The sequence below is a fragment of the Rhinolophus hipposideros genome (genome assembly GCF_964194185.1).
Source record: "Rhinolophus hipposideros genome assembly, chromosome: 5".
NCBI lineage: Eukaryota > Metazoa > Chordata > Mammalia > Chiroptera > Rhinolophidae > Rhinolophus > Rhinolophus hipposideros.
In genome coordinates this window covers 75,042,833-75,067,733 of record NC_138051.1, presented here as the reverse complement: position 1 = coordinate 75,067,733, position 24,901 = coordinate 75,042,833, and the positions used below count along the sequence as shown (strand labels likewise).

The 24,901-nt window shown below is 47.9% G+C and overlaps 1 protein-coding gene across 3 annotated transcripts in view; it reads right to left on the bottom strand.

The window, feature by feature from the left end:
- Positions 1–1,093: 1,093 nt before the first annotated feature.
- Positions 1,094–24,901, bottom strand: part of SUSD6 (sushi domain containing 6) — a 138,384-nt gene continuing 114,576 nt past the window's right edge. For all 3 annotated transcript variants that reach the window (XM_081047570.1, XM_081047568.1, XM_081047569.1), the window contains exons 3-6: positions 14,865–15,062; positions 13,743–13,881; positions 10,667–11,094; positions 1,094–8,612 (exon numbers count right to left, since the gene is read on the bottom strand). In XM_081047570.1, the coding sequence (XP_080903696.1) occupies positions 8,587–8,612; positions 10,667–11,094; positions 13,743–13,881; positions 14,865–15,062 (791 nt within the window). In that variant the 3' untranslated portion in view covers positions 1,094–8,586. The remainder of the gene's footprint in view (positions 8,613–10,666; positions 11,095–13,742; positions 13,882–14,864; positions 15,063–24,901) is intronic.

Below are 24,901 nucleotides of genomic sequence, written 5' to 3'. Positions count from 1 at the left end.
GAAAGGGTGTTATTGGTGGATTTAATTACTGTCCCTCAATTTTTGCCCTAAGGAAAATAATAAAAAAGGGTAAAAATAGCTCTTACCATTATAATGGCTGCCTGGCTGTTGCTGGCAGAAACTTGGTTGCAAGCAGTGGGCTTCCCTTCTGTTGTCTGTCCCAAGCAGCAACTAAATTGCCTTGTCCTCAAGATTTGAACCATTCACGTGATTTCTGAAGACATTCCCTGGAAGCAGGGGATAGGAGCTGGTGGGTTTTGACCAGAAAGACAGCTATGCTTGGTGCTCTATTTTTGTAGGGAATAGGCTCTGGGACAGGAAGTCTCTGGACACTTGTTTATGGGTGTCCTGACATTTCTTTCTTGGGACTAAAACAATTAAAGTTTTGTCGACCCACAGAAGAAAGGCAGTTCTAATTTTGGCAGATCTTAACCTTTTCACTGAGTTAATTGAGTTCAAGTTTGTTCTCCAAAATGTGTCAAAAATCCACAGAAAATAATTACAGTATTTATATTTTTAAGTAAATATAGTTAAGGTGTTACATTTTATTAAAATGATTAAAGTATAAAATTTTCTGATTGTTCTTGAAAAACACAAAAATATAGAAAAATGTACATCTGCTTTTCTAAACTTCCTTTCTGGAACATTGAACTCGTGGGGTAAAATTGAATGCCACAGTCAGCGGCGTGGAAATACTCGATTATAGATGAACGGCGCAGCGAAAATGTTAAAACAATTATGTATTAGGTTGCAATTGCCCATATGTGACCTTTTTTGTTAACCTGCAAAAGTGGCAATTTCATGTGCTTCATAGTTTTGTATGTTGCTACGTTTGTTCCTACAGGTCTCTATAGACTGAAACGTCCTCTTCTTCATACTTCCCACCCCATAGAGCTCCTTGTTCACTCACTTTCCAACCTATAGTTTGAAATACAATTCATCCTCATGATGCAAACAGCACCTTTCCTGGGAACACTTTTCTCATCCCCCCAAAGAAATTACCTCCTCCTCCCTCTTTACTCTCCAGGCACTTTGCTGATGCTTCATTAGGTGTTTTCCTTTCTTTTCTTCTTCTTCTTTTTTTTTTAAATTCTGCCTTAAGTTTTAGGTAGCTGTTTCATCTCCTCCCACATTAGTCTACAAAATCTTTGAGAGCAAAGATCGACCCTTAGGCACTGCTGTGCCCTGGAAACTAGTACCAGGCTTTGTGTAAAGTAAATCCTAAAAAAAAATTTTTTGTTGTTGAATGAATTAGCAAATGAATGAACGAATGCTTGCAGCAGGACTGGGAATGGCCATCCCACAGAGAGACTACAGCATCAAGGTCCCTACCAGTCTTTGGAGCCTAGATGTTCAAGGGCCTCACGAGACCACCCAGAAACCACACAGTCCCCGCCTGCGCACGCTTTCGCTCGGTGTGTTTGTGTGTCCTTCCTTCCCACACCCCCAATGCACCCCAGCCGGCAGGCTTAACCTGCAAACAGGCTGCCTTTGCTGGAGGCTGGGCTACTTGCTCCCCTGTGAGACTCCACTGGGGGAAGTCCACTCTTGCCAAATCCTCTGGGGTGCTCTGCCAAGTTGAAAATCATTGGCTACCCTAGGCTCAGGGACAGTTCAATCTGCCCCAGACGGGCTGCTCAGGACATTCCTATGTTGTGAAATTTCCTTTTCTGGGGGCACTGGGTGTCATGGGAAATCTGAAATGCCAAACAGCTGTTCACCTCTTGGTGTGGGATGGGACTGTCCCCAAGCCCTGTAATGCTCCTCTACCACCAAGGAGCCTTGAGGAGGGACCCAGGCCATCCTGGGAATGTGTCATGTCTTGCCCCAGGTTCAGATCAATTCCTCGCCTCAGGAATTTCAGATGAAATTCCTTATACAGATGAGACTCAAAACTGTGATTCCCCCTTTAAATAATCCTTTTATATATTCCATATTCCCATAACCATATGTAGAGAGGGCATCAATTTTGACTTTTCCTCTCAAATATGAACATCTTGGACATCAAACTAGTACAGTTTTCAATGTCTTTGTTATAAAGAGTAAGCAAACATTTAAAAAATTCCACTTTAGAAATTACGAAACAAATGTGAATCAAAACAATACCATTTCGACTGGCATATTTTTTAAATTGACAATTGCCAGTGCTGGTGAGGTTGGGGGAAAATGAACACTGCCAATGAAACTATAATTGGGAATAACTTTCTTGGTGGGCAGTTTGAGGTATAGCAAAAGGGCCTAAAATGCACATTTCTTTTGATCCAGCAATTTCATTTCCAGTAATTTATCCTAAGGAAATAATTTAAAATGCTACCAAACCATTGGTTATAAGAGGTTTTTTTAAAAAAAAATTGGCAGCCTGAAAGTCCTGATTACCAATGATAGAAAACTTTGCAGCCACTGAAGTGGTGCAGATGAATGTTTTATGGGATTGCAATATAGATTGCAAAGTTTAAAAAAAAACCAAAGTACTATTTAAAAGTGATCTTTTTAAAGAAGAATGTATGCATATAGGCATAGCAATAAGAACAGTATTATCAGTAGGAGGTGGCAGTCTGTGTGATTTTTCTTTCTACTGAAATAATGTATGTATTACTTTGGCGTATTTAAAATATTTTAAGTAGTCTGAGAAAGTCCCTGAGAGATTATCCCTACTTTTGTTGCTGTCTATGGGTCTCAACTTTCCAAGCTGGGAGGTGGGAGTTCAGCAACAGGGCAGGAAATTCCTTTTCTCTCCTCCCATCCACCTTTCCCAACCTGAGGCAACCACTTCAAAGACAGTCCTCCGCCATCAGCTCTGCGGGTTTTGTGGGCTTTGCTGTCTTTGTCCCCACCCACCACCTGCAATCAGGAGAAAGGCAACAACCCCAGGGTTGACCCCATGTTGACAAGTCTCCCTTCCCCACCATTCCCTAACTGATGGGACACGTTTCTGCCTGTTTCCAGACACAAAGACAACTTACCTGTCACTGAAATAGGCAGTCTTTCCTTTTTCTATTTTTTTTTCTTGGTGGGGGAACAATTCCTTCTGCTTTGTGAACTTATTTCTTACTACGTCTTGCATAGCTTAAGTGTCTCCACCACCATGCTGGGCCCCTCCCATTCTTTGAAATAAGAGTTTATTATCTTAGTGAACAGTGTGCCATTTCCCTCCCCTGAAATTAAGTTTTCCTCCACCTGAAGCCTACTGGTTAGAACAGACTCTGAAGGCAGAGAAAAGCCGTGAGGGCCTTGAGAGCCAGGCAGTGTCGGATGGTGTCAGGTATGGGGTATTTTAGCAGAACTCCCTGGGTTTGAGTGAAATCCTGGCTCCACCTTGGACAAGTGAATGTTCCTCTTTATGCCTCCATTTCATTGTATGTGGCTACAGGCAATAAGGGCACCTGCCTTGTAGTTGCTGTGTGGATTCCACATCAAGTGCGTAAGAACCGTGCTTGGTACATTGAAGTGCTTTTTAAGTATCAATTATCACCATTCCTTTCAGAAGCTGCGAAAGTGCTCTTCCCTTTCATCGTCCTGGCAACGAATGGCAGGGATGTTTGTGCGGATCCTGCTGAGGCCTGGTGCTACCGAGGGTAAGACGGGGTGGCTGTCACACATGACCTCAAAAAGTTTCCCCTCCCGACACTGTCAGAGAAACACATCTGGCTGTTAGACCCTGTCCCCAGCAAGTTTAAGCTGTGGCCTGATTTTTTTACCCGAAGTACTCTGTTCACACCCTTACTGCTCCCTACTATGAGCCTCTCCTCTGCAACGAGCTCTTCACTTGTATGGCCTCTGCTCAAGCTGCCTCCTTCCCCAGAAGACCAACAATGTCTTACATGGTCGCTTTATCCCCCTAAACTCTCTCTTCCTAAGAGATGGAGAGAGCTCCTCCCCACCCCTGCCCCTGCCAAATAGATATTACAAGCCATTCTGTTGCTTAAAACTGTTACGGCACTTCCAGCTGCTGTTCAGATGAAGTGACCGCCAACCTGGCTCACCAGGGCCCCCACGACCTAGCCCTGCCCCTTCCCTCAGCCCCGCCCTGCAGCAGCGCTAGAAACCAAACTCCCTCTGGTTTCTCAAACTGGATGTGCCGTCTTCTGCCTTTGCCCCTTTGCCTCACTTTACTGGCCCTCCACCTCTCAGCTTACCACGCCACTTTGTCCAAAAGGAGCTTTCCAACGGCCGGCGCCCCCCTGTACTTGTCGGTCACAACCGTCCGCCACAGTGTCGCTGCTGCCTGCCTCCCCAGCACAGGAGACCCTGCGGGCCCCCAAGAAATGGTCCCCGCCGACTGCCAAGTCCCAGCTTGAGCACAGTGGTTGGCACACTGAAAGCACTTACAAGAAGAAATCAATTTCCACCTATGTTTGTGGTCTCTCTTCCTTATCGTATAGACCACTTTTGTCCCCGCTCCTCCTCTCCCAGAGCCAGGACTTCCTCCCTTTGCGAGCTCCTACCCACAAACTTTTCAATCTAAGGTTTCTACAAAAACTTTGTGGAAGGATCGCATCTCTCACAAGTGCCTCATTAAGAAGTTTTTTATTATTATTTAGAAATGCAGTTATATACATAGAACAATTAAAATTAAATTAAACTTTGTACAAATATTAAAATACTATCTTCACACCCACTGCAATGTACAGGATACCAAAAAATATATATATATATCAAATAAAATAAGCAAACCCAAACTGACCGAGTGACATCCTGCAGAGTCACTGATGCATGTCGTTAGAAATCATTGTATGAGTACCATTCTGCAAGAATTCCATAGTGGTGTGGTAAGCCAGGGCAGGGGTGCTGGGGGGCAGCCACGCAACCTGTGTCCGTCTCTCCTCCCTGCTTGGCAAGCCAAACGCTTTGCCCCTGCACCCCACCCCAGAGAGCTTTGCTGCTTGGTGCACGGCTCAACCTTGGAGTTTTTGTTCAAAGTTCTACTAGGTTTTCAACCGGAGATTGAGTTGTTTCCCAGCAAAGCTGGGACTGCTGTCTTTCCCTCTTCAGGGAACCAGCCATTGTACTACCCAGTCCACCCATCTGCCAAGCAAAATCCTCCACGAGCCAGTCGCTGGGCACCAGTAATGACTGTCCCTATGCTGAGAGCCGGGAGCCCCTGCAGGCCCTACCAGAGAAGCTCCCAGCCTGACCTCAGCAAGCACATCTGGAGCTCAGCTGGAAAGCCTGTATACCACTTCCCTTCTGGGTCCTTTACTCTCTTTAAGGGGGAAGAAATGGGGCAAGGATTAAGAAATGTTTGTAGCATATTCCACTCTTGATGCAAAGATGTAACCTGGGAATGGAAGTGACATTGTTACATGGGAAGTAAGTGGTCTGAGAGCTCTGCTGAGAAGGAGGGGAAAGGCTGAGTGCTATTGATCCCTGTGTCACCACTTAGGCGGCAGGGACAGCATCCCTTTTTATCTGTTGTGTCATCCCGCTTCTCCACAAGACTTAAAATAAAGCAGGAGTGCGGGGTGGCGAGGGCCAGATGAACAGGGAGGATAACCTTAGTTCCAGTTCTGTTTGCAAATAGCAGAACGCACACTGAAATGCCTTACACACCAAAAGACTCAAAGTGGCCAGGATTCAGCTCATTTCACAATTTACACTGAGTGAAATGGGAACATGGCACAAAAAATTCAGAAATGGCAAAAGATAGAGCCTACATGCTAAACTGAGGCATTGAAAAGGATGGAAATTTTAAGTGATTTTCATCATATACTGGTCCTTGTAAGTCGCTGGAATGTGACTACAAGTTGCCAGGATATAAAACCTGTACGAAGTGAGCTCATGTGTGCAAAAAGTACCTTTCTAAAAGTCCTTTGGTGCTGACCATTCTCCTGGACAAGCCCTCTGCTGGACTCCCCTAGAGGTGAGCTCGGGAAAGCCAGGCTATGGACAGTTTTTCCACCTGCTCCAGGCTCCTCTGGCAGCCTCCTTCCTAACAGCCCGCCACCTGACACCACCTGTCTCTCAGCCAGGCCCCCCCTCAAGGCAGCTGTGAAGTCCCTAATCCCTTGCAAGGAACAAAGCCCAGAAGCCCCAGAAACAGCAGCACATGGCTGATGGCTAAGAAACTGCTTGGGGTGCGGGGGAGAAAACTAACAGCTGTCAGCAGCAAGGCCTGGCTCCTGCACCCACAGGCTCAGGGCCTTGGGGAGGGGCTCATCAAAGCCAGTGACACGTGCAGTGCGGGAAGAGGCTCCCCTTTACCCTGACTTTTCTTTCCCACCAGGTACACAAGTCTGGGCTTGTGACACACAGGGCAGTATTCGTGGCTGGCTGGCTGGCTGGTGAAAGGGAAGAAAGCTTCAGAAGGAAGGCTTTTCATTTTTGTGAAGACTCAAGCTGATAACCTATGTAGCTGAATAAACCTAAAATAAAAAGTGCAGTCTCTTAGAGGAAAAAAAAAAACAACCACCCCAGAGTAATGATATAAAAAAGGGTAAGATCTTCTATTTTAAAAAACATTCTAGGCTAGAATTCAGGTTTTGGAAGATTGGAAATAAAAGCTGCAGGTTTAGCAGTGAGACTTTGGACCCCCCCACCATCTGCTCCTGCTTTCTGTTTTGGAGGAAGACAAGGGTACCCCCGTGGGGAAGGAGAGCCCATGCAGGTGAGGCAGCTGGGGCGGTGGGGACCCACCCTCCAGATGGGCCCAGAGCCAGCGACTGCTGGCAGGCACTCTCTGGAAATGGCCTCTTCCGGGGCCAAGGACAGCTCCCTGGTACATGTCATCTCCCTTAGAGGCTTCTGTTCTAGTTCTGGCACCTCTGACAACGTTCCCATCTAACCATGCTGGCCTGGGCTCCTAGTGGAGAAGGGGAGAGGGATGGGAGTGGCCAACAAGCATGGCAGGCATGGCCCTTACCCTGAGAGAAAGGAAGACTGCAAGTGGAGGCAAGAGGCCAGGAATGGGCGGGTAGTAAAGTGCGTGTGTGAGCGGAGGCAGGAGGCCGAGAGAAGGCCATCCCCTCATCTCCGAGGCTCCCCGAGGCCCGCGCCTGGAGCTACCCTGTTGGTCAGGGGCTGAAAATACACTGGGCTCTTTATTACTTTTAACACCTCCAACAGGCTGGGGGAGGAGCAGAGGTGAAACACCGGGTCAGCTTTGAAGTTTCCCAGCCAGCCCCAGTGCTTCAAAAGCAAGTGCTACTTAATAGCCCATATTCTGAAGATGGCAGCATCCTGGCTGAGCTCTGCCAGCCCAGCCCTATCAGCATAAGACAAGGCTGATGGAGAGACCCCAGCAGAAGCATGTGGAGCACAGAGCCCACTCCTTCCACACCAGAGCCCAGAGCCAGGCTGCTTTGTTTGCAGCCATTCACCCAGCGCAGGCCGGCAAGGTGGGAGTGTAAGGGCGGTCTCAGCCCCTCCCCCAGGTGCCAGAGAAGACCAGGGAGCCCTCTGTCAGTGAGACAGGAGGAGGGGATGGCAGGGGAGGCCAGAAGTAGGAAAAGCAGCAGTGCAGCAAGCAGCAGGGCGCTTCCTGGAGCAGTTACTAAGGCACGTGACTGTGGTGAGGACGGGGCTGGCGCTGCCTGCAGCTGCCTGGGGACTCAGTCTGTGCCTCTCAGGTTCCCTCCATCACCACGAACCCAGACGGGGCAACCTGCCCCAACTGCTAGGGACCAGATGGGCATTCCGTGGCATCTCAAGGATGATTCCCCTTGGGCCTCTGTGGGCAGCAAGGAAGCAGGAGCTGCCCAGGATAACACCCAGGAGGCAGCATGCAGCGTCCCTGATACTCCAGGAAAAGAGGAAAACCGAGGCTAGGAAGGTCGCTGTTGGAGGAGGAGGTGAGTCCTTGCATATTAGGAAGACAGTTCATTAGCAGCCACCTTACTGGCCTCCTTTGGGATCTTCGGGATGTTTTCTGGAAACTCAACTCAGCAGGGGCCAGAAGCGGCACCTCTCAGCTAGACAGCCAGGTGCTGGGACAGCTTTGGTAAGATTTCCCACATCCTCCATCCTCAGCCAAGGAAATGAGCCACCAGGGGCAGGCCCAGTGATCCAAAACTCTTGCCCCAATTAGAGCCACTCTTGTCTCCAGAGCCCTCTCTCCTGGATCTGCTTCTGCTAAGGGCAGCGATGCCAGCCCTCAAAGAAAACAGGCCAGCCTCAGCCCCAGCCCCTTGTGTGGCAGGGGGCAGCAGTGCGGCCACTAAGGCTTGTAGGAAAGCAACAGGCCTGCGTGACAGGGAAACTGGACGGGCTTGTGGGAAGGCACAAGTAAACACAGCAGCTCGCAGGCCCATGTGGGCTGGTGGGGCTGCTGCCAAAGAGCTGGCTGGAGGGGACCCAGAGGGCTCAGGGAAAGGAAAGGTTCAATCCAGCACATTCAAATACGTCCCTGACACAGATGGGAAGGCTGGGCCAGGCAAAAAGCCAGCTCCTCCCGCTGTCCAGCAGGCAGATGGTGGATCTTCCTTGAGCTTCCAGCGAGGTGGGTCTGCAGGCCCTCAGACATCCACAGACCCACAGGTGGCAGCTCAGGTGTCCGGGTAGGGTGGCTGGAGCACAGGGTGCTCAAACCCACAGGGAGAGGGAGGAAGGGCAGAGAGGACCATGGCAGAGGAGAGAGGCCAGTGGCAGCCCTCATGCTTCTTTCAACAGTGGGATATCTGCAGGAAGAGAAGGAAAGCACAATGGTTACCCCATGTGGGTCTCTCGACAGCTGATCCCACTGCACGGGTCCTCATGCAGCCCGTAGTTTAACGAAATAAAATGCACTACTCATACAATTTTAGGTAGTCTAAATCCCTCGCCTCTTTTTTAGGTCTTTCTTACTCATCTCTCCCTCTACCTATGTGATAAAATCAGAATGTTCAGTCTGGTATTCAAACCCCTTCTGCTCCCACTAATTTGAACCTCTTTTCTGCCTAACTGCTGGTGTAGCTGCTACTCTGTCCTTAATCTCACCCTATGAGACTACAGAGCCTTGCTTAAGTCCTACCTCCCTCTGAATGCCATCCTCCAGCTGTATGACAGTGAATAAACGATTTACCCTCTCAGGGTCTCAGTCTCCTGATGCCGCAAGGTCCTGACTTCCTACGGTACTGTCAGCTCCAGACAGCTACGGCATGGCCTGCAACGAACTCAATAGCCTCCATGTTTTGTTTCCTGAACCCCTCATTCTGACACAGACCCTACAATTCTTGACCCCATTATTTCTCGAGTATAGCCCCCCTCTTCCCAACTGACTGACAATCCATGCAGGCAGAGAGCATATTTCATATTTCTATGCATTACCCCTGCAACCTAATCTGGCACCAGGCCCAAGGTGGGCTCTTGAAAATGCTTGTTTGATACATGGAACAAAGCAAAATAGCATGAAGGAAAAGAGGGAAGAGCAGGCACCATCTTGGCTTCTTAGGAAGCCTAAGGGCTGAGATTTGCACTTGGACATTTGTCAGTATGTGTGGACACACAATATGTGTGCACTTAGACACACAGTACGTGTGGCTGGCTGCCCATGGGGGCAGTGGCTTCTACCTTTAAGCCTGGGCCAACTACTCAGTGGCCCTTACTAGCTCTATATCCTACCAAGAAAAAAGAAGGCATGTTATTGATAATGGGGAAACGCCATAAAATGATCTGCATTCAACAATTTCCAGCTTCTTTACCTTCAGATATTCTAAGCCTTAGACTCTTACCCAGGAGTCCCTGGAAGCATCAGTTTTTCTCTAAGGCTCTTTTTGAGGGACTTTGTAAGTGCAGAAGTCCTCACTGTCAAAAGGGACACATCTGGGGCACCCCCCATTCGGAACCCCCTCTAGCTTGGGAGCTGCAACCTCTTCTCCTGCCTCTAATAAACTATCCTCTTTAAAACAAAAAAAGGGACACATCTAAGTTTTGTCTACATCCTGAACCATACTGGGATTTCATGTAAAGATATGTTTTAAAGTGACAGAATCAACCCCCACATTCAGTTCTCCAAGCTCCAGCAAAGGCAGAGGTGTCAGGAGGTGTCAGTTTCATTCTATGGCCGGTTTGCCACTAAGGGCGTGGACTCATCTAGGAGGCAGCATGGCACTATGGGATTATAATCGCAGGCTTTGGAGCCAGAGCTACCTGGTTTCAAATCCCAGGTCAGCCACTTACCTATGGGCAAGTGACTTACCCTCTTGGAGCCTCAGTTTCCTTATCTGTAAAATGTGGATATAATAATATACTTCTCAGGATCATTGAGAGGTTTAACTGAGATAGTACAAGAAAACCAACTAACATAGGACCTGATATTCTCCTACTCAAAATGAAGTACTCGAATGCTCTGGAAAAGAAATAGGCTTCAGTTTTCTCTGTAATACGACCCCACACCTCCTCGTCATTCCTGTCTTTTTAGGAACATAAAAATTATAACAAGAGGACAAACCCCCACCCCCACCTCCAACCAGCTGTCTACCCTTTGATTTAGCACAGCCATGTGGCCATGAATAATTTTGGAGACTCCAAACCATTAAAATTCACAGACAACAGTGAAAGTGTCCCTATACAGAGCCCAAAGAACTATCTGGAGCTGAGGGTGAAATCCTCTTGTGCAGGCTAATACCTCAGGTATTATCTTTCTTCGCAGCCCCCTGACCCCCACACCACTTATTAGAGGCTCCCAGTCCTTCCTCACTCCCAGCAAGGACCCTGAGCTGCTAGTAATTCACGCTCAGCACAGACCACCTACCATCTGTGTAGTCCTCTGATGTGAGGGATAAAAGGCTTTGTATGTCACTGTTCTCTGAATCGGGGGCTTCTTTGTGCGCCAGTTGGCTGTTCCCTGAGCCGGCCACCCAGGACGAGGTGGTTGCCTGATGTACCATCACAGTCTCTGAGCCCCGGGAGCCCCAGGCTTCACACAGTCCAGACTGGCCCGGGCCCTCCTCCTCTCCACCTGCAGAGGAACAGGCCCCCTGGTCCTGCAGCTGCTGCTCCCTTGGCCCGTTCCTCCCGCTAGGCCCAGACTCTTCTGACAGCACAATCTGCACTCTGGGGTCAGCGGGCGGCACACAGTGACCGGAACTGCCGTACACAGCCTCCTCGTAGGATGGCAGCGCAACCTGGACTCCATCCACCATGATGGAGACTTGGTCCCCAGAGACCCCCTGGTCACGTCTGTATCCGGAGGAGGAAAAGACAAAGGAAGAATTAAAATACACACACAAATGAATACTGCAACACTGAAAGCACCAATCAGTTTTGAGCACTGACTATACGCCAGACACAGCACTGAGTGCTTTATACACTGTCACACCGAGTCCCCACTTGAGCCCTTTCACAGAGAGAGTCACCAAAAATGCAGGAGAGGCTCAGAGAAGTTCAATAACTTGTTCACAGTTACACAGCTGGTAAGGGAGGAAGCTGGAATGTGAATCCAGTTCCAGCTGCTTCTAGAGATTGTGTTCCTAACCTCTGGACTCACAGGCACCTAGACTATGCAAAACTAGGCTCCTAGAGATCTGGGCATAGAGCCATTCATCTGGCACAGGCAGGCTGAGAAAGTGAGAGGACGATGGGTGCACATACCCAGGAACCGACAAAACCATTGCCTGTGGACTCTAATTGGCTACACCGAATGACCTGCGAATTACACCTCCACACAGCGATATTTTAAAAAGGAGAGGAGAGAGGAGCACTGTGATCGTGAAATGGGATATTGGACTCCGACTTGGAAGAATTTAGTTCTTCTGACTCTGCCACTTTGCATGCCTTATTATTATTATTTTTTTTAACTTTCTAAAGTTAAAAAAATACTGTATATGAATTGTAACACAAGTATAGAAAATGACACACAGACAAATGTGTACCTCAGTGACTTATCGCAAAGGTCACACTGTAGAAACCAAACCTCAGTGAGAAAGAGAAACTGCCAGCACCCAGACCTCCTCTCCTGCCCATCCTCATCACCAGAAGTAACGGCATCCTAATGGTCGTGAAAGTCACTCCTTTGCTTTTTGTGTTAATAGCTTTACTGCATACTCATGAATCCTCCAACACTATAGTTTTGCACATTTCTGATCTTTCTATGAATGGGGTATACAGTCAATTTGTGTGTATATATGTGTATGTGTCTGGCTTCTTTTACTCAACTCAACATTATGTTTGCGGTTTATTCACATGGACACCTTTCTGGGGATCACTTGTTATGTGCGCACACTTTTCTTTTAATCCAAACCATTTTGAAAGTAAGCTGAAGACATTATTGAGTACACACCTCCTAGAACTTCTCTCCTGTGTAACTACAGCATATGACACCCAGAAATTGAACATTGGTATAATACTGTAACACAAATTTCCCCAACTAGCCACAAATATATCCGTTCCACGTGTTTGTTTTCATCCAGGACCCAATTAAGGATCACACACTGCATTTACGTAGTCCTGTCTCTTTCTTCTCCTTTAATCCAGAAGAGTCCCCTACAGCTTTTCTTTCATGACGATGACTTTTTTTTTATAGACTCTAGGCCAGCCATCTCCTAGAATGTCCCACAACCTGGACTTGTCCAATTGCTTCCTTGGGATTAGACGGAGGCCAATGTTTGCCTAGAACACTGGACAGCTGCTGTACCCTCCTCAGCGCATCACAATATGGGACGTATGGTCTACGGCTGCACCGCATTATATTGCTAGACTGTTGTTAGTTCTCAATTTCCTCATCTGTACTTGGAGATAAAACCTGTGCTACCCAATTCAAATGGCGTACACACTGTGAGGATGACAGAAGTGGCACTCATGAAAGTGCTCAGAGGTTTCTGGAAGGAAGGAAAACTTTGACGGTAAAGTGGCATGGAAAGCAGTGTGTATTCTGGCATGTGCGTAACTTTAGTTATTCAAAATAATTTTTTGTTGTTGTTCAAAAAGTAATACATGTACACAGTACAAAATTTAAACAGAGTCCATAATGAAAACCAAATCTATTTTCCACTCAAGAGAGATAAAATCAGCCAGACTAACTAGTTAACTACAAGGGGGAAAAGCTCCCCTAATTTGAATGAAATGTCAAGAAGATCAGCTTGACTTTATGTGGCAATAGCTTATTCTCTCAAGTAAATAGTCCCTTCCAAATCCTCTTTATTCTATTGATTATTTAACAACCTTAAAAGTAGCTGCTACCCTCTCTCTCAAACAAAACTAACTAAAAAGAAAGAAAAATCACACGTAGTACAGGAGATTAAACAGCCTGGTCCATGTCTGTAAGTTCCAAGTAGGAACATTGTATTTCGCGCAGTTTAGTCTGTTCCTCGGTGCCTGTGACTGATGACAGTGACTTCTGAAGGGCTGTGAATGAACAGAAAGTGTTCCAGTCGGAGGGAAGGGGGAACTGCCAGGACAATGCACTCAGGTGGTCTGGGCGGGGCCTGAAAACCTGCATTCCTCAAAGTTCCCAGGTTCCGGTGGTGCTGGAACCACCCTCTGAAAGCCACTAACGTAGGTTTTGGAGTTGGTTTTGGACATGGTTTTGGAGTTGGACAGATAGGGTTCAGATCTCAGCTCTGTCATCATCTAGAGGGAAGACCTGAGAGAATAACTTAACCTCTCTAAGGCTCAGTTTCCTTATCTGAAATGTTCCTATGAGGATTAAGATAATGTATGTAAAGCAACAAGCACGACGGTGCCCAGCACATCCAGGAGTGTAACACATGGCAGGGCCCCCTTCTTTCCCTGGGCACCCAGACACACACAGGCTGGCAGACATCCCAGCAACCCTCTGCCAAAGGCCAGCGCTCACCGCAATGCCCATCACCCACTGCAACTGGGCTCACCTGCTGTGATGGAAAGACTTCAGCTTTGGCTGCAGCAGCACAAACAGCACCACGAGGAGAAGAATGAGCGCCACGGAGCTGGCAGTGGAAGCCACTATGGATAGCGTGGGGACCCCGAGTGATGTATTGGTGTCTTTGTCTACAGAAACAAGCCATTATCAGAAGTGGTTTGTATCCAGACACATAAAACACGAGCCCCACAGCTGATCTTATCAAAGGCCCTTTGCATGGTTCCATGCAGAGACATGCCACAGCGAGGGCCATTTTAGGAGTAACAGTGCACAGCAGTTTATGCAAACAAGGAAAGGGGCCATTTCCCTAATCCAGTTCCTGAATCTAGTATTCCCTTCACTGAGGGCCATCTGACACCTAACCTCACTCACATGGAGAGCTTATCTTTATAAACCACTTCCGATGCTGTCCCCAGTAGTCATTAAATGGACACATCATTCCACTATCTTAAGTCTACCCATCTTTTTCCTCATGTAGCAGAAAAATTTGTAAGAATTGGGCTGTAATAACCAGCTGTTCTAAGATCCTGCAGCTTTAGTTGTCATTCTCAGGCGGGTCTCCTCCCTTCTTGGGGGTGTCATGGCCGTGCAGCCTGAGTTTGAAGCACAGAGACACTGTACAATGCACACCTTCCTGCAGGCAGCTGGGTTTTTCTGTCATGCATAACAGGGGCAGGCAGGAGGGGGGTAGGTCTTCGTCCAGCTGGACTGTAGCTTCATAACAAAACAGTCCATTATCGTTCAAGAAAAAAGCAATATAAAAGAAACACTACAGAAGGTGTTGGCATTATGCTTATGTGTTAGTAACACACTAAGTCCACCAGCACTTGACTAGGTAAACAAGAGATTCTGAGCATCAAAGGGCCTTATATAGCAGAACAGATGCCTCGGTAGGGCGCCCTAGCCCGTCAGTGGCTCAGCTGAACCACAGTGGGACATGCACCAGAAACCTCAAACGTCTTTCACAAAGACATGAAATCACAAAAGAAGGGAGATCAGGGCATCAAAAGGGCTGTATTACCCCCCAGCACAGGACGCTCCGGGGAAAGCGGGCACCAATTTCCTGTAAGTTAAACAAAAGCAGAACCCCTTTCTCATCTGCCCAACTAACCCTCGTTGAGATGGCAGCTGATCTCCATGGCTGGTTTCCATTCGCCATTCTTACACGTCAGGTATTTGTAGTCACCCTTCAACATGTAGCCTTCAGCACACAGGTACTCGATGACACTGCCCGAGTTCAGGGGGTCTCTGCAGGGCCGAGGGTGGCAGACATAGCCCCCATTCTCTGGCTCTGGGGGCAGGGAACACACTGCAAAGACAAAGAGAGTGGTGAGGATTTCTAGTGGGAGTCCTCTCAGTGACACGGAGGGGGTGAGTTCTGAAGCCTCAACAAGAAACACAAGAGCAGCAGAGCTGGTCCAATGGAAAGGCTGTTGCTCAAGCCCTGGAAATTCAGGTTGCCACTGAGAGAGGAAGTGCGCTGGCAACAAGGGAAGTCTGGCTGCTTGCAAAATTTTCCCTTCCTCTCCCCACTGCTCCTTAAGAGAGCTGCATCCACAATTGAATGGTAGACTCTGACCAAGTCCTGAACTCAGAGATCTAGCACATAATATGGTTTTAATAATACCTAATGAAACACACAATGAATCAGCAAAAGGTGGTACAATACTCTTAACCTGTGGGGGAAATTGTAGCCTTATTTCCAATATCAATACCAGAAAGGACTTCATCGTGTAATATAAATGCACCATCTTGGCGGCAGAGAAGATTTCTGATGGATTTGCAGGGAGTACCTCCCATTTCCAGACTAGTCACGGCATCGGGTGTCTCCAGCCCACAGTAAATCCACATTTTTCATTCAGGACTATCTAGTTTTAAAAGTCTCTTCACTTCCTATCTTACGTATTCGTCTGACAGCTCCATGAGGTAGTTATCATGACTCCCCTTTGAAGATGAGGAAACTGAGTCCCACAAAAGTTAAATGACATTTAGCTATGCGTAAGGCAGAGTAAATGGCAGTCCTGGGAGCAGAGTCAAGTCTTCTGGTTTTAGTATCTGTGCTCTTTCCAGCAGGAGACACTGCTTCTACCCCATGAGCTAATGAAGAGTGTGTATCTAAGTTACCTCCCATTCAAACAGGCCAGTTGGGGGATGTGGATAAGTTGCAGAAATGGTGAGTCAGAGGAGCTGGAAGGTCTGAGCAGCCCTGGGGAGGGTGACCTGATTCCATGGCCTGGCCTTCTGACCCTGGCCCAACACTGCAGGACTGAGTCCCCAGGCAGTGGACTACGGGGTGTACTTAGCTAAGATAGGAGGGCCACAGTGTGGACACTAAGGGATCACTGTCTGGAAAGCTAAGCTGAGAGAGAAGGCGCGCTGGCGGGACGGCCAGAAACCCACTAACTTCAACTTCCTACAGTCTCACGAATGCAAGAAAGACACAAGTTTGCAAAGGACATTGGATTTGGCTGATGGATTCTCCGCCCCACCCTGGAGACCACAAGGACATCAGTATGAGAATAGGATCTGTGGGTTTCTTTTCTCACTTCCTCTAACAGACCTGGAGTCACTGTGAATGGAAATAGGTGCTCTCCCATTCACAGGCCCACCCAGCACTCACACAGAGGTGCCCTTCCAGCATCTCACCAAATACCACTTCCCTTCAACCTACAAACTGCTATTAGCAAGCTGACTGCTAGCCAGTCTGGGGCTGGATAACGCGTCTAACAGGGGACAATGGCTCCCTGCCCTCCAGCTGCTTAGCACTAAGATAGAGAGAAAAGACTCCAATTTTTTTCTTATTGGGGAATATTGGGGAACAGTGTGTTTCTCCAGAGGCTATCAGCTCCAAGTCCTTGTGCTTTAATCTAGTTGTGGAGGGTGCAGCTCAGCTCCAGGTCCAGTTGCCGTTTTCAATGTTTGGTTGCAGGGGACACAGCCCACCATCCCATGCGGGAATTGAACCGGCAGCCTTGTTGAGAGCTCGCGCTCTAACCAACTGAGCCATCCGGCCGCCCCTCCAGCAGCTCAGCAGCAGCTTGTTGTCTTTAATCTAGTTGTGGAGGGCGCAGCTCACTGGCCCATGTGGGAATCGAACTGGCAACCCTATTGTTCAGAGCTCGAGCTCTCACCAACTGAGCCCCAAGTCTCCATTTTTAAAGAGCTCGTTAACAAAACAAAGCTGGGGTATGTGCCACAGAGATCCGGAAAAGTCTGGGCAGCTTCTCTGAAACTAGAAGATAAGCCCAAATAAGTCTCCTCACTCCCCTCTCCAGACGGTTCCCACACCACCCACCTCGTCCAAAGTCTTGAACAGGAGGGAGACAGAGGCAAACATGCATTCTGGAGCCTATCTAAACTTTGGCCAAGTAGTTCAAAGAGCTGGCCAGCTAAATTTCCAAAGAAACCTCAGCAAACTGTTTCACCCTTTATACTTTCCCTCTTTTGTTCAGGGCAACAAGCCTGCCACAGATCCCCTGGCTCTCCTCTTACTATGTCTAATTGGTTCATTTCCTCCGCATAATTAATGCCGAGCACTCCAGGGCAGCCCCTGGAAGCAGGCAGGACCCACACTGTCCAGTGTGCTGGGAAAGATGGTCTCAGGGGAAGAGCTGCTCCTGTGTTGCTGGGAATTTCTGCTCATAAAGCCATATACTCACAGAATCTTTGAGCAGGACCCTGAAGGTCACTGGCTCTCATTTTATAAAAAGAAGTAAGGTCTACAAAGAAGTGACTTGCAATTCAATTTCAATTCAATTAATATTCATTGATTACTGTGTAGGGGTCATTGTACCGTGCTCTGGAAATAGGTAGAAAGATCAACACTTCAGGTACTTGTAGCTACATAGAGATATGACAAATAAGCACACACATATTTTAAAAGTCATTTTCTTTCTGGCTCCTGGGTTTTGTGTCTTGTTTAAGGACACTTTCCCTACTCTGAGGTTATACTCTCCAGTATTCTTTTATAGCGTTATACAGATTGGATCTTTGTTATGCACATAATACTTTCATAGAAAAAAGGAAGTATATGAGTATACATAGTATAAAATTAAAAAACTAAGAAGAATGTACAGTAAAAAGTGAGCCCTTCTCCATGCCCTAGTCACTCAGTCCCTCTCTCTAAACACCGTATCAATTTCTTCTGTCTTCTTCCTAAGATATTCTACACAGATTTATTCTAAGACATGTCAAAGAATGTGATTAGTGTTAGAAGAGGGAGCTGAAAGGAGAGATCCCATCTTGTGTGGGGGACATGAGGAAAGGCCCCTGAAGAAAGCAGCATTTCAAACGGGACTTTACGTCCTCAGGATAGGAGGTGGCAGTTTGAAGCAAATGCACTGAAGTACAAAAGAGCAGGTTAAGTCCAGAGTAGTAGCTCAGGTCAGCTGGGTTGCATAATATAATCAAGAAAAATTGTGCCCCCTACAAAAATGTAAAGAGCAATTAAACCATCTTGACTGCAACAGGGAGTGTCCACACTATATTCAAATGAAAAGGGGAGCCTCTGAAGGGTCTTGAGAAGGGCAGAATTACAAGAGAAGCTAAATCTGATGTAAGATGGACCAGAGGTAGAGAGAATCTTTACAGTATGTACAGTATAGCCACCCTAGTATGGTAAAATAAACTGTACAAGAGTTCTTCTATGTTGATCTATGAAGGTCACACAAAGGCAACAAAAGTACACAAGGTTCAGCATCGTAAAGAGGCTGGCTGCCCCTGGTCCAAGAAGGAAATAAGGAGGACTTAGAAGGAAAAAAAAAGGCAAGGTCATTTTAAGACACCAAGAAATCAAGAAAAAAACGCAGCCTTCTTGTGCGGTCGAAGAGCAGAGTGGGCGAGTCTTGGCAAAGGCAGGTGTTGGCGAGGACCCTCTCAGTGACGGGCAGGGTTATTAGCACAGGAAAGGAAAGATCAGGAAGAACAAATAAATCATCCAGTGGCTTCCAGAAGCCACTGTTCTGGGCAAGAGGCTGACTTAATCTGAGCATCCGGCTCGCTGTCTGACAGCCCCACGTCCGCAGAGGGAGTTTCAAGCTCTGTTCTTAACCTCAAGAAGACAATAAACTCATCTGATTTGGCAAAGCTGCATAATTTTAAAAAGAGAGAGAGAAAGCCAAAAGATGGAAATTTTACAGGGGAAAAAAAATCAATTCTCCTTAGTTTCCCTCTCTGCTTTCCACTGTCTCCCTCAGCCACTCTGGCTCTGGCGAGCACAGGAAGCCGTGAGGTAATTCTTCAGGGGCCCGGGCCGTGCACAGTAGTCATGCAGGGACAGGCCAGCCATGCCACCAGCTGGTGATGGCGCAGATGGAGGAGAAGCAAAACGGTCCAGTGACACTTCCACCACGGCGTCACCACAGCCTAAGCCCCCAGTAAAAACCAGTAACACTCCTTAGTCAGCTCTTCAAATGTTCTTTGCATTTGTTGTTTGGGGACTTGCTTTTGAGGAAGTGGCAGCAAATTAAAACAAAACAAACTTTCATAAGAGTTCATAAAAAGCAAATCAAAACAAGCTCTAGGAAAGGCCCCAGGGTCACAGCGTTCAGTTTAACGAACTGAACAAATACTCAAACCCCTTCAAAATGAGGCATGGGGAGGAGGGAATGTGAAATCAGCTTGAGGAGGGGAAGCAGATGTTTAAATACCTCACGCATTTTTAAAAGGCTAGCAACAAAAGAGGTTTCTGGTTGACGACAGTGTCAAGCACACATGACACTTCCGAACACAGTGACTGAGGCTTGAGAAACTGTCGTGTGCACTCACAGCTCTGAAATAATGTCATTTTAGACAAAACAATCAGTGCAGCAGAACTAAACTGGGTACAGAGAAACAGGTGCTTAATCAGAGTGCTGAAAAATAGGCTGGCTGAAGAAGGATTTCTGGGAATTTAGGGGAGCAGAAAGAGGCTCCCCAAGCCCAGCACCCCAGTATGGCCATCGTAATCATCAGGGACACAGCGGAGGCAGAATCGTCCATGTTCCTATTTGGTTGTGATTCCATCAATGATTAAAGCAGGTGTGATCACCACACAAGACACCCCAGGAGGGCCATAGAACTGAATGTGACAGGCCTGTGCCCTCAAATGCTTAGAAGCTAGGGGGACACAGACGCGCACACAGCCAACTCCAATGGAAATCAAAGAAGGTGATGTTCAAAGGTGCACTTTTCTGTTAGCCTGGGGTGTCCTGCTGGGCAGACAGGCTCATCTGAGCACTGCTGGCAGCCAGAGGAAGGTGACAGGTCCCGGCGTAGAAGAGAAATAGAGTGAAAAGTAAGGAGGGAAGGATGCAAAGGATGAAAAACATATATCCAGCACGGCACTGTCCAACAGAAATACACACGGGTCGTTCTAAATTTCCCAGTAGACACATGGGTCGAGTGGCCACCGCGCTGGGCAGCACAGGTGCTCAATGCAGAGGAAGTCTGTGTCTGAGAGTCAGCATGAGTCTGGGGACCTGGAAACAGTGGAAAGGGTTCAGCATCACGCCACAGGGCATGGAATATTAGGTTCAACTGCAGGTGTGGGGACAGCATTGAGCACTGAGGGTCCGTCCCGTCGGGTTGTTTTAAAAGCTTCGCCAACGTGCTCGCTCCCAAAACCTTTTCCTGCTATATGAAGGCCCTATTTCTACTTCTAGTCCCAAATGGTTTGTTAGGAGCACAGAGAGCCAGAGAAAAATCCAGGTGAGAACAGAGCAAAAAGGTGTTCAAATGTGTAGGTTTTTCTTTTGGGGAAGGAACAGAAGACGAGGAAGATAATTACTACAAAGTGTATTGAATACGCCAGGCACGCTTCTGAGGTCTCTCTTTATATGAAACAAGTACTACATTTTCTTCCTTTTACAGAGAAGAACAAAGAGGCTCAGCTGAGTTGAGAAATTTGCCCCAAACCACACACCTGTAAATCCTGAAGCTGGATTCATGAGGCAGCCTCGCTCCTAAGCACTGAGGAAACCTGGGCCTGCTGACAGGGTAGCACACCAGCCTATGCTGCAGCTCCCCCTCTGCAGCTTTGGGAACATGGAGCTACTCCGTATGTGAAAGGAAAGTCATTATACAGTGTGAGCAGGCTAGTTCAAAGGGAAGGGGATTTTCCTCAAGAAAGCCTCCCAAGACAGCTGGGATGGGTATTCCAAACAAATGCAGAGCGGTTTAATGGCCATTATCTAATTACAGTCAAAAGGTTCCTTCTGAGGCCCCTTTAAATCTCAGTAATAATAGGTCACATTTATTGACCATCTACTATATTCCAAGCACTAGTTTAAGCACTTACCTCATTTAAGCTTCAAAAAACCCTGTAAGAAACATGTTACAACATGAGATGAGCAAATTGAATGAGGTTAAGAAACTTGCTCACGGTCACTCAGCAAGGGGCAGGACTGCCCATGGCACTAGGCAGTAACAGGATTTCTGAGCCCAGATTCTCCTCTGGAAAGGGAGGCACACAGAGGGGAGCCCAATGACAGACAATCTGGGTACTGCCGTGGACACTGGCCTCTCCAGGCCTGTTTTAGTACTGAGGCACCGAATTAGATGACCTCTGTAGTCTCTTCTGACGTTTGCAAATTTGTCTAAAGTTGAGTGGGTGGCTGGCCTCACCAGCTATTTGAGTTTCCTTCATAAAAGTCCTGCAGTCACCATGGTTTTTGAATTGAACACAGGGTGTGAGAGGCTTAAGGAGAAGCATCCTGTCTGTGCAGAAGCTACTACATCTGCTGAGGCAGGTGGGGGCAGGGAAACAGGCAGGAGTTCAATTACTCAAGAGATACCCAAGGGCTGCTTCTGTCCATGGCTCTCCCTGGCTTTCTGCCTGCCTGGCCCTCCACTCAAATAGTGAAAAGTCTAAAGCTGGCTGCAGTGATCGGGAAGAGACGATTTCTCACGCCATGTGCAGCCTCCCTCTTCTCTAAGACAACCCTTCCCAGCAGTCAGACAGGAAGCCCATTGTCCAGACAGAATCCTTTTTCTCATGAGAACTTCCCACATGCGAGGGGAAGGCCAGCCTTTCCCAGGGTGTGGCCCTGGAGTCGGGATGGGGGAACAGAAAGAAACCACTCATGGCTTAGGCTGCCCCCCACAGCTCCTCTGAGGGCCCAGCCCAAGCCCTGCGACTCATGGGTGGGTCTGGCTTCAGAGCCAGTCCATCTTGTTTTACGTGTGGGTCCCTCACTCACTCCACCTCACAGGTGAGGGGAAATGCCAGCCAGCAGCTTCATAGCCAACAAGAAGGAACACTTTCTTTATTGAACCCTGCCCCAAACATGAAAACTCTTGTCACTTGGAAGCAGCCACCAAAGTCCTTAGTCATTCCGAAAGAAGAAGTGCTATTTCTCTCCTCAGCCTGGAACCCCTGCCCTGAAAGCACATGTGGTCAGATCAGCTGCAACCCTACCCATCTTTCAAGATTCAGTTCCAAGGTCACCTTGGAACGGTCTTGCTCCAGGAAACCAAAACGTCCCAAAGAGAAGTTCTGGAGAGAATCAAGCAGCACGGGGCAGAGCTTACCAGCACGGGGCTAAAATGAGAGAGCCCGTGTGTGCTGCTCTGCCAGTTACCCACCATGTGGGCGTAGGCAGGGCTTCCTCCCCCTTGGCTGTAAAATGGGGGTGCAACAGGTGTTGACCTCACAGAGCTGCTGTGCAGATTTATCACAATTATGCAGGTAAAATACCTGGTGTTGGGTCTGTCACACTCTAAGTGTTCAATAAACAGAAACTTTATTTTTCCTGTATTCTTATGACATCTTCATCCTCTCCGTAAACTATCACCACACTGTCTCTGCAACTGCTTTCTCATGGGTCAGTTCTTCCTCCAACTCTACTAACCCCACCTACCCACCCACCCAAACTGTAGGGCGAGCGTTTGCTCTGCTCATTTTTGTACCCCCCAGTTCTTGGCACAGAATCTGACAGAGAGTAGATGCTTAGTAGAAAACTACTTAACTTGCAAAATTTTGCCCCCATTTCAAGGCACCGTCTTGTTTCTAACTGCAAAGGGTCAGGTGGTTTCTGATTTGAGATAAGTTTCCAGAACAGACAACAGCAAAGAGCCCTACGAGGAGCAGGGCCATGGGGGCTGGGGTCAGAGCACAGCTTTGGGGATCAGACCAAGCAATCTGGGCTTGACCAGGGGCGGGCTCTGCGACCCCGTCAGCTGCCTGAGCTCTCCTGAGCCTCACTCTTTAACGGTCAGTACCTCCCTCCACGCAGGTCCGGGAGGACTGATAAAACTGTACCTGGAAGCGTCCTGCATCGTGCCTAGCATGTATCAGGCACTGATAAATTCTCTACATGTACTTTCACATAGCAAACTAAACCCTTACCTCTGGAAGGGCAAAGACTTTGGCAAAGAAAAGAAAAAGGATTGTTACAGAAATTTCTGGATATCTGGAGAGGGGACAGGCAGAGAACAGAGCAAGATGAGCACTTGGGGGAGCTTGCTTTTCTCTCCCCTTGCTCCAGTTCAGTAATACGCCAGCCCCTTTCGCCACTTCCCTTCACAGAACAACCTGGGCGGCTCTGGACTGACGAATGGCTCCCATATGACCTGCTACCCTTTCACCCCCTCTTGTTCTCACAGCTCAGGGACTTGGGGGAAGGGGCTGCCACCTGGGGCTGTACCCCCAGTCCCCTGACTACTATGACTGCTAAAAGAAGGGCAAGCAGGAGGACCATTCTCCTTCATCCTACTGCCCAGGCTGGGGCCACGCAGTATCTACAGCCATCCATGCAGTGCAGTGACCTACAGAGCAGTCCACAGTTGTCCCCCACCATCAACCCAGGATGAGGGATGGCAGGCCACTCTGTGTGCAGTGACAAACACTGCTATGTTCCCCTTGAGAGTGGTAGTTAAAGGGTGAAGAGAAAGCAGTCAGCGTTTCTTTACTTCATGAGCACTCGCTACTCCCTGGTTTGGTCTCCTTCACACTGGCATCTAACTAAGCTGCACTTGGATTTGCCGTGCCCCTACAGTCCCCCACCCCCAGGAGGATGCAGGCTTCCCTAGTCAGCTGCTTAAGGCACCGTCCAACCTCAGAAGGGTAATCGGTGAGCGGGTGATAATTAATTTAGGAGACTGCCTTGGAGTTTAAAACAGGATTGAACTCTTGGAAACAAAGTTCACAGCTGTGGTTTCATTTCCAACTCTACAATTGAATGGTAACTCCTAATGCCACGTCCAGTGCCAAGAACACACAGTAGGCCTCCAAGAAACACAAATTTAAATATAAAATAAATGTAAAGATGTCTGCTGTCCAGCAGGGTAGAAGTGAGGACGAGAGTTAACCTTTATTCCAGGCACTACATGGGCGCTTCGCAGCTGTCATCCTATTTAATTGTCCTGCCCTGTGAGGAAACTGCTATAAGACTCAATTTGCTCAGCAGAAGAAACTAAGTCTTTGAAAAATTTAGTAATAGCCTGAGGTTACAGGGCTACTAAGTATTAAGAGTGTAAATTCAAACTCTGGCTTGCCCTCCTCTGTATTATAGGAAAGCTCCTAGATTTTATTAATAGATGTCACTGGAAACATTTGCCCCAAGACCTACAGAAGTGTAACATGGGGGTGGGGTTCTTTTGGAATCCTGTTTGTAGAAGAATGTGGACTGGTGAGTTTACCTGTGCCTAGAAGACTTGGCTCACATCTCAAGTGGGGCCACATTTTTCCAGAGAAGTGGGGGGAACAAGGCAAGACAGACAGTTTCCTTCACTAATCTCTGAGCACTATAAACAATGGCGCTATTTAAGCATTACAGATACCGAAGATGCAAGTGGGAAAGGTATGGGAGCATTTTCAACTGGGAATGTAAGTCTTCCAAGAGGGACATGTGAAGAAAAGACTGCCACGAAACGCAGACTGGGGGTGCAACCTAGACAGACAGAGGGCGACCTTTCTGCCAGCGTCAGAACGTACAGCGTCACTGGGGCGTCCCTTACAAAGTCCCAAATGAACAGCCTCTGCCATGTACCACCAGGGAGTCAAGCAGTATTTTCCTCCTCTCGGCTGCTCAACAGACCACTGCTGCGCACAGGCCCACACAGCTGCAGAGGATGAAAGGAAATCATCAGAAAACAGTCCTTACGGACGGTGGCAGAAATCAGCTGAGGATGGTGGTACCTAAAACCAGCAAAACACTATAGTTGTTAGAA